The sequence below is a fragment of the Alligator sinensis genome, unplaced genomic scaffold, assembly GCF_000455745.1.
Source record: "Alligator sinensis unplaced genomic scaffold, ASM45574v1 scaffold321_1, whole genome shotgun sequence".
NCBI classification, from domain to species: Eukaryota; Metazoa; Chordata; order Crocodylia; family Alligatoridae; genus Alligator; species Alligator sinensis.
In genome coordinates this window covers 2,922,036-2,931,423 of record NW_005841969.1, presented here as the reverse complement: position 1 = coordinate 2,931,423, position 9,388 = coordinate 2,922,036, and the positions used below count along the sequence as shown (strand labels likewise).

Genomic DNA, 9,388 nt, shown 5'->3' with positions numbered 1-9,388 from the left:
GGCCCGGTGCCGCCGGTCGCTGCCCAGCTGCCGCCCGGACAAGCGCGTCGAAGGCGGGGAGGCGCCCGGCGGTGCGGGCCGGGCTGCTCCTGCAGGGCTCCGTCTCCGAGGTGCTGAAGCGGGCAGCCCGCCCTGGGGGCCCCGAAGCGGGCTCAGCTACCGGGTTAGCAGCGGGTGGTTGGGAGAAGCCGCGGGCCGGGAGGGGGTGGGAGTGAGAGCGAGACGGGAGGGTGGTTGGGCAGCGCAGGCCCCAGGTGGCAGAGGCGGTTTTGAGGAAGAAGGGAGAATGTTCAGTTGGGCGAGGTATTTTCCGAGTTGAAATGGCAGCCTGATCTCTATCTCGTTTGAAAATGCGTTTGTAAATGCTCGTTAGTTATTAAGGTCTCTGTAGATGACTTGGAGTGACTTTCAAGCTCGAGACTAGATTGTGCCTGTTATAATAAAAGGGTCTGAACTTTTTTCTTAATGACCTTCCTTTTACAAAATATCTATTTGCTAGAGCAGTGCAGATGAACTTGAGACAGAGCAGGGAACTCGTTTATTAGAGGACTGTTGATCTCCTTTGGGATCTACCTGAGCTCTAGCTAAAGTGAGACAAAATGCACAGAGCTTGGTCTGTCCGGAAGAAAAGTCTGTGTAACTCATGCAGCTCCGTTGTCCGAACATGGAGCGAAGTAAGCAAGTCTACCTCTGCTGCTTGCTGTTTCCCCTACACTTGAATTGATATGTTGATTTGATATGTTTATAGCTGGCTTAAAGCCCTGTAGTCCACTTGCCAAAGATAGCCTAAAGCCCTCCTTTGTGACTGTCATTCCTCTAATTCTGCTGATTAAATTTCATGCTGGCTTGTGCTAAATACATTTTGTATACAAAAGATTGGCAGTATTCTTTTATACTGAGCACTGTCATCAAATTTGGGTTTCTCTAGCGAGGCAGAAAGTGGGCATTAACGGTAACACTTCCATATTTTTTTGTCTTAAATGGTATAGAAAGGCATTAGTAATGTTGCCACATATTATCTGACAAGGGAAAACATGTATACATGTAGACACTACTGCAACAGTCCCATGACTGAGTAAAAAGAGGAATTCTGTATGAACTGACCAAATGAAGCCTTAGCAAGGAGGAGTACAGCTGTAGAATTATTTGTTATTGGTTGAGGCAGAAGAAGAAAGTGATTAGTGGGAGAAGTTTAATAGGGAAAGCCTGAAGTAGCACTGTGATTATGCACTGTATGTAAATCAATGAATTTACTTTTGGTTATTGGATATAACTTTAAGGAATGGTATCAACTGTTTCTGCCTTCTACAGCAGTACATGTACAACATCATCATGCTGGCCTGTATGAAAATGTAGCTGCATCAGCACTTTATCTGACTTCCTTCTCACAACTTGTTTCACAACTCTCTGAAAATAGAGGATTAATACTGACATCACCTCTTAAAAACATGATTATATTTGACTGCAACTCTTGAGAGATCCAAATGTACTAGAGAATCATTAGACGCTTGTGTTGTAGCTTATCTCTTTTATCGTTTTGCAGTGAAGATGGCATCTTTTCCTAGAAGCTGTCAATAACAAAGCTTCTACTCAGAAAGTCCCAAACCTGCAGTGCTTTGCATACAGACCTGCCAAATGGAAGTTATGTCAGAGTCTCAATGCTTAAAAAATATCCTGTTAACTGTTTGAAATCCCAGTGGATTATAGTACTTTTGATTTGTGACACTTCAAATATAAGGGACCCAGACAATTGCAGTTTTCCTTTTCTGCAACTTGCTCCTTTGCTAGTTAGTAATTTAGCAGGAATAAAGTTGATTTGTCCCTCTGTTCTTGCAGTTCGAATACTGATTTGTATAGCATCTTTACAGATTGCTTCAGAAAACCTGTAAGACTTGACTGTGTGCGTGTAGCTCTGGTTTTTGTTAGAATGTTTGGCTTCTTGCATGGTAGCCTGTTCACCATTTTACAAGATGAATGCTATACCTACTGTCTTATGTTGCATTGTTCTAGCATCCTCTTAAACATTTTTGGAGAAGAAATCTGAGTTAAATGAAATTCCACTGGCTGCTGAATGAACCCCTGGGGGAGGCATGGGGGGCATGTTCCCCCCCTGGATTTGTGCATGGGATGGAGGTGGCCTCCAGGCTGGGGCTCTGCGCCCTGCTGCCTTTGCCCAGGGAGCTGCACGATGCCATGTTGTGCCTCCCACCACTGGCCGGGCAGGGGACGTGTGGCCAGCATGTGGCTCCCGGGGCAAAGGTAACAGAGCACAGAGCCCCAGCCCATAGTGTGCAGCGTGCCTCCGCCCCATTCACAAATCTGGGGAGCATGTCCCCCATGCTTCCCTTAGGGGTATATGCAGCTGCAGAACTGTGCCGCACCCCCCAACCCTGTGCCCCTGGACGAACTGCCTGCCGCTCAGTCCCACGACCTGCCCTGACCCTAGCCCTGGAGTCCTACTCGCTCCAGTCCCTTCCCCTGCCCCACTTCCTTCCTCACTATGGAGGCCTTGATCTGCCTCCCTCTACCCTTTCCCCTCCACAGACTTACCTGCTGGGTGCTGCTCTACATGCTGTTGGGCTGCATTCTTGTAGGGTTACCATATTTCCAGTTTTAAAAAGAAGAGGACATTGAAGATTTGAGCTTCCAGTTTTTCCATTTACATGTTTAGTGTGAATCCACCCCACCAGCAAGTGACTGAAAGTTCTTGCCCATCTGATTACTCGCAGGTCTGGGAAGTAATTTGATGTTTTCAGCCCAATTCCCAGGTGGGCTTGAGAACGGACTTGTTCTTGCAAACTTAGAAGTATACATGACTGTTTGAATTACTGTTGCCTTTTATATCTTCGCTGCATAAAGTGCAGGCTTTAGAGATGCCAGTCTGATAGTTCTCAAGAACACTTAATTTGTGTGAAATCTTAATGCTCTGAATTAATTCCAAACAATCTGCACTTGAAATTAATCTATAACTACTTAGAAGCCAGGTTCTTAAGATTTTTTTTTCCCATTTACTAAATAATATTTTTGTGGTAGTTATATGAAGACTAGAAATTGATTTCTAATCACCCATCATCTTGTACTCACTTTTTAAAATGTTTCCTGACAGATAAAGATCTCCAGTGCAAAATATAAACTTCCCTAGAATTGTGGTCAGCTAGTTAATAGAATGCTTTAATAGTTGAAGGGTGATTTGTGAAAATAGTGACTGGCGTTTAGAATGTTACGGGCAAATGAGTGTATGCTGTATCACTTCATAATCTAGATCAGGGCAGCCTGACTTATGATCTTTGGGTTGGGCACTGACAGGTGGCTGCCCGCTTTGCCTTTGCCTGCAGCAGCCGAATCTGAGACTTTTGATTCTATTTACACCTACTGGCCGGAATGGCCTATGAAATACAGGACTGTCCCAGACAATCCAGGACATATATGACTAGGGTGACCATGTGGCATGCAAAAGGTTAGATTGTGACCCTTGAGTTCCCACCAGGCTTTTGCTCGTCTTCTCCCTCCCTCCCTCCCTTCCTCCCTGTGGCTTTGGCTGCAACAGGCTCCCTCACACTCTTCCAACTTCTGCTTCCTGTCCCTGTCCCAGGGACAAGGCAGTGCAGCGTGGCATGGGTTGGGGAGCTAAGGGTGACCCTACCACATAGTGTAGTTGTAGGAGATGGTGCTTGGATGGGTACACAGTGCGGTAGCTGGGGTGGATGGGTGCATCCCCATGGCATGTGACCTGTGGGGCTTGTTTCCCTGGCCTGTTAAAAATTGCAGAGCCCTGATTTAGATATTGGAAAACATTTATGAAATATCTTTAAAATCTTGAAATACATTGTTTGAAGTATTTGTAATTGATTGCCACTACTTTTGCTTCTAGTTGTGAATTCCGCTAGAAGATTGTTAAAGCTACCAAAACAAACATATCTTCTCGAGCAAAAAAGATGGGTGGAGTCATTTCAAAGTGGAGGGTAAGTAAATGCTGTTATGATATAAAAAGTTAGTTGTAAGACTGACGCTGCAATAGTTTTATTTAAATAACTTGATGTGCCTCCAACTAGAATCCTGAATTTAGTCATAATGCTGAAAGACTCTAAATTGCTTGAATCTAAACTTTTCTAGTGGCCTGTTTGGTTAGAAGCGGGTAGCCAAACAAAGTGTTCATACTACCCAAATGGAAAATAGTGTAACTGGATTCAGAATCTGATGATTATTCCAGTTCTTTTAGGGTAAGTGGTGGCGGAGGATTGTCTTATGTTTTTATTGCATCCTATTTCCTTCCTTTGGATTTTACTTTGGATTGGTAAGTATTGGAAGTTTGGAGAGTTTGTGTGGGTATCAAGGGCGACTGGTGCTACCTTAGTCGGGGGGATGTCCCCCCCCATCCCCCGTGTCCAGTCCCGCCGACCGCCAATCTTGCTGCCCAGGGGGACCCCCGGGGTTGATTCTGCAATGGCCAATCGCTGCGGCTGCTTCCAGGAGTAGCTGCAAGTATCAGCCAGCACTTGCAGGGGGGCCACTGGTGCTCCTGCTGCCCTGCCTTCCCATTGCCTAAGTGGCAAGGATGGCTGATCAGGGGGTGCATGTGCAACCCCTACATGTTGCCACTGGTGGGTATTAAGCAGTTCAGTAGGGCTGAAACCGCCAAGTTTGGACTTCCTAGGCCTCTAAATATTGGTAGCTGTAAGAGAAGAGGGGCAGGGGACAGGTCAGTCTGTGTTGGCCTGCATGAATACTTTTCTGCTTGGCATTCGCACTGTGCCACTGTGAGATGAGAAGGAACCTATCGAATTTGATTTAACGGATTTTATGGATGCCGCGAAATCCAGCATTGCCTGCAGAATCTGTGAAATCTGCAGGGGGAAAAAACTTGCCGAAAATAAAACGTTGGCTCACCAAAGGAAGTTCTTGGCAACAGCCTGCTGGGGTGGGAAAGTGGAGAGGGGGGTGCTGCCCGCTTGAAGGGCTGCTGGCAAGATGGTAGCCCCCCCCCCAGTTGGCCGGAAGTGCTGCTTGTCATATGGCTCTGTCCCTCTCCACTAGTTGGCGAGGGTGGGGCATGTGATGGACAGCCTTTGTAGCCAATTGGTGGCGAGGAACAGGGCCACCAGGGCTCTTCAGTCAATCAGGCATGGGGGCCTGTGTGTTCCACCTGTGAAATGGCTGCTTGGGCCCATGTTCTGACCGAGAAATGGGTAGGTCCCTAGAGATAAAGCTGTTAGGTTAGATTGACGTACTGTAGTCTGACCTATATGGCATCTCTTAAATGCTCATAGCGGGTTGTGATCTCAGTACTGCCTTAGCGCTTAATTAGGATAGAGACAGCAATATGTATGTTTTATAAGGTTGGCTGCTGTTCCTTTTAGCTTAAAACAAATGAGTAAGTGAAGGAGAATATCAGCCTTTCTCTCGTATGTATTGGTATCTGAGTATCGGCTAATCACTTGTAACACAGAAGTAATTCTTGCTTCCTATGTTAGGAGCATGAGCTTGATTTCTATCATTGAGACAGGTAGACAAAATAAATGAGCAGTGAGGTCAGTGATCATTCTTACCATTTGCAGAAGAAAATGTCGTAATCTAGGCCATGGGTTTTCAGTCTTTTTTTAATAAGTGTACTCCTGGCGGCTGGATGTGGAGCGGGGGTGGCACGCGGCTGAACGCAGAGCGACGGCACTGAGTGGTGGATGCAGCAGCTGCTGCAGCAGTGTTCAAGCTTTCCCCTCGCATCCAACTGGCCAGGTGGCACCTGTGTGGCCTGCAGAGGAGCAGCACTGCCCTTGCCCCAGCCCTGCTCCTGGGAGGCAGGGGCATGAGGTGATGGGTGGCGGCATTCTGTCCCTGCCCACCCGTCTGCACATACCCGCTAGGGCCTTCCCAAGAACCTGCACAACTCCTGATCTATGCCCTTAGTTCCTTTGCATATTTAAATGTGTTCCCTTTTACATAAGTCTAAAATAAATGATAGCATGAGTTTTTAAAACCTGGGAGGTTGGCCTCTATTCACATCATCTCCCTCACTTCATTCACCTCTTTACTCACTTTTTCTTTAATCTCCATGAACTCTCTCATTTATTTTCTACCCCACATCTGCTACTGTCCATGATAGTTGTTCTTTCACAGGCTCCCCCTCAGTCTTATATGTCTGTACACTGGATTAGTTACTGCAAAAGAGGGGAGAGCCAAACTCAGTAAAGAACAGCTCTGCTGCAGTTGTACCTAAGTAGTCCCCAAGACAGACACACAACCTGCCAACTGGTATCAATGGAAGGAGCTGTGACAAGAAAGTAATACCAGCTGGAAATGTCTTTGGAAAGAGGATGATTAGCAGGGATCCTGGTTTTTAAACCCCCCCAAATCTATAATTAGAATTAAAGGCCCACCACAACCACCCCTGGCCCTGCTGGTGCCTCTCACTCCCCCCCACAACAGCCCTCCAGCCCTACTGGTGCCCCTCACTCACCCCACAGCCCTGCTTGTGCCCCTTGGCCATCATCAACAGCCCCTGCCTCCCCCACCCCCCCAGCTCTGCCAGAGCTGCCTCTAGCAACGGGGCTGGGAACCCAGGTCTGCAGCTACCTGCCCCTGACAGAAAGCAGCTGCTGCAGGAAAAAGAGCATGAAGCTGGGTCCCCCCGCCCTTGCTGCCTGCCTGCTGTGAGCTGGGGCAGGGGTGGGGCTGGCTCCCTGCCACAGTGCACACTCCTGAGGGGCAGGGGTACCCACGTCCCACAGATCTGTGTGGGGTGGATGCATGCTGCAGGCTCGTGTTCCCTGCCCTGCTGCCTTCCCCTGGGGCCTCCGCAGCCCAGTGTGTGCAGCTGGGTGCTGCAGGGCGCAGCTGGGTGCTGCAGGGCACAGCGGGGCTGCGCAGGGCAGCTGCTTGCCCCTGTGAGCTCCACACTGCCCTGGTGACACTTCCCCAGTGCGTGGGGACAGCAGTGAGGGGCATAACCCTCATTTTATGCTAGTAAAGGGGAAAATCCATGGTTTGCTCTGTTTTTCCATGGGAAATGGAAAACCCTGATGATTAGTTAATAAAAATGAAACTTGAGAGAGAATACAATTTATTTTTATCTTGGAATGAAAATACTTTAATCTGTTATGCTGGTTGACTATTGCTATTGCCATGCTGGACACTTGGGTATCTGCAGCTTTTAAATATTAGTTTAAAACCTTTTTTCTGTTCTCTGTAAGCAGGCAAAACCTTCTACTGTAGAAGTATTGGAGAAAATTGATAAGGTATGTATTTGGCTCTTCATTATGCCCGTTTGTTTTTGTTTAATTTAGAGATGGATCTGGTATCTGGTCATTTCTTTAAAAGTGTGGCAATTTTGAAATATGGAAATAAGTGTTATATGAATGCTTATTTTACAGCATTCATGTACTGGAGGCTGGGAATTTTAGGTGAAAGAAAAAAAGGGAGTAGAACCGTCAGCATTTCTTTTTAAGCACAAGCAGTATTTACTCAAACAATGACAAACTTTATTGTTTGTCTGCATATGTACTCAAGCTAATGTGAAGGAATGCTAAGGGTGGCCTAGTTGTAGAATCCTATTATGGCTAATGCTTAAGCTCTCATTTTGTGTTCCCCAGAAACATTTCACTAAAGCAAAGTTCTGTTTACTAGGTTCATTAGCAGAACTTCCAGTTCAAGTTAAGTGTTACAGAGTTTTCCAAGGGAGGTGTTGGGCAAGGACAGAATAAATAATTAAGTGATTTAGTATGATTCTACTTGGTATTTGATACAGGTGCCAGTGGTCCATAGGAAAATTGTGTATTTTGAAATATGCTGGTGGTAGTTTTCATTGTGTAGCTAATGAAAATGTGGATGATCCTGTCGTCATTCAAAGTAAAGTCGAAATAATAGCACAGCAGAATACTTCTAGATTATTAATTAATCTGTCAAAAACAGTATTCAAATATTCATGATTCTTAATTTCAGTGCTCTATCCTATAAAAACTTACTTGAAAAGGTGGTTGAAATATTTTAGCTTACTCGCATGAGAAGATGATACTATTAAATTAGGGCACATCTGAAGTTTAACAAATGCCACTTAAAGCATCGGTACTCCAGCTGTTTTGAGGAGCCCTTTTAGTGACTATAGAAAGGTTGCCAGTCATATGGTGCTAATTCTCACTCTTGTTTCCAAATTACTAAATCATACTAAGATAGCTAACTATATTCATTTCCAATATTAATATTATTGTTCCAGTTGCTGTAGTGCCCAGGAATCATTAGTGGAGTGCAGGTGATTCATATCACAACCTTTGTATTAAGATATAGTTCATGTTATGAAAATTATACATTGTCAAGTATAAGAAGCCTGTTTGTGTAAAAGCTTTATAAAAGTAAACTGAACCATTTAAATTTAGCAAATGTTATAAAGGTAGCAAACCTAGTAAGATGACAAAGAAAATGAAAATACCAATTTACTTTGTAAACCTTATCTATATTTATAAACTTATGTTTATTTACAGGAAATCCAAGCATTAGAAGAATTCAGAGAAAAAAATCAGAGGCTGCAGAAGCTATGGGTTGGAAGACTACTTCTCTACTCTTCAGTTCTTTATCTTATTACCTGTTTAATTGTATATTTGTGGTGTCTTCCTGATGAATGGACAGCAAGGCTGATTATGACACTTCCATTTTTTGCATTTCCATTGATGTAAGTAAACTATGCCTTTTTTCTTAACTGCTGTCTCCTTCTTAGAAGGAGATGGAAAGTACTTCTCAGCAGGGGCTTCTGTTTTTTTTTTCTTGACAATTCTTGACTTGTCAGAACTTGCTGGATTTTCTCTTTAAAATAGATCTGAGTAGTTAGGCAGATGCTTTCTTTGAGGGAAATATCTCTCTTGGGCCATACTGGGTATGAAGGACAACTAAAATATTTTTCTAGTCAAAAGATGTTAACATCTAAAATTGCATGGCGTATTTGCACCTTAATTAAGGTTGTATAGATCAGAAGAGCCATAAATACTAGAGGATGTTATATAAGATCACTGTTCATCTGATTTGTTTTGTGTTTTCAATTCTTATTTAGGAAAATTATCTTCAATCTTGTCTGAAAGTGGTACACAAAATAAACTAGCTACGCAAAATGCTGCCCTATGCAAATAGAAAAGATGATTTCTTGTGTTTTTTCAGTTCTGGTACTTTTTGCCTGTAAACCTAGGCAAAGACTGAAACTAATTATTTTGCTCCTTAAACATACATGGATACGTTTTTAAGTCTTGGGTTCTTTTTTTCCCCAAAATGTTCTTGGACTTACTTTTTGCTATTTTAGAATCTTTAACATTTGCTAATGATAGCTCTCTAGATGTACAATAGAAAGAATGGATGCATACTGTTTTTCATTCAGCTTATTTGAGATTTTTTTTACTTTCCAGGTTCTACT

The 9,388-nt window shown here is 44.3% G+C and overlaps 1 protein-coding gene across 9 annotated transcripts in view; it reads left to right on the top strand.

Moving 5' to 3' along the window:
- The window catches only part of LNPK (lunapark, ER junction formation factor), a 65,334-nt gene continuing 55,946 nt past the window's right edge, over positions 1-9,388 (top strand). Inside the window, exons 1-4 of one of the 9 annotated variants that reach the window (XM_025200517.1) lie at positions 1-110; positions 3,872-3,962; positions 7,188-7,232; positions 8,472-8,659. In XM_025200517.1, the coding sequence (XP_025056302.1) occupies positions 3,936-3,962; positions 7,188-7,232; positions 8,472-8,659 (260 nt within the window). In that variant the 5' untranslated portion in view covers positions 1-110; positions 3,872-3,935. Of the gene's footprint in view, positions 164-204; positions 675-1,911; positions 2,769-3,871; positions 3,963-7,187; positions 7,233-8,471; positions 8,660-9,388 lie in introns of those variants that run through there. The other 8 variants (XM_025200521.1, XM_014518608.2, XM_006020809.3 and 5 more) reach the window with 8 other exon arrangements.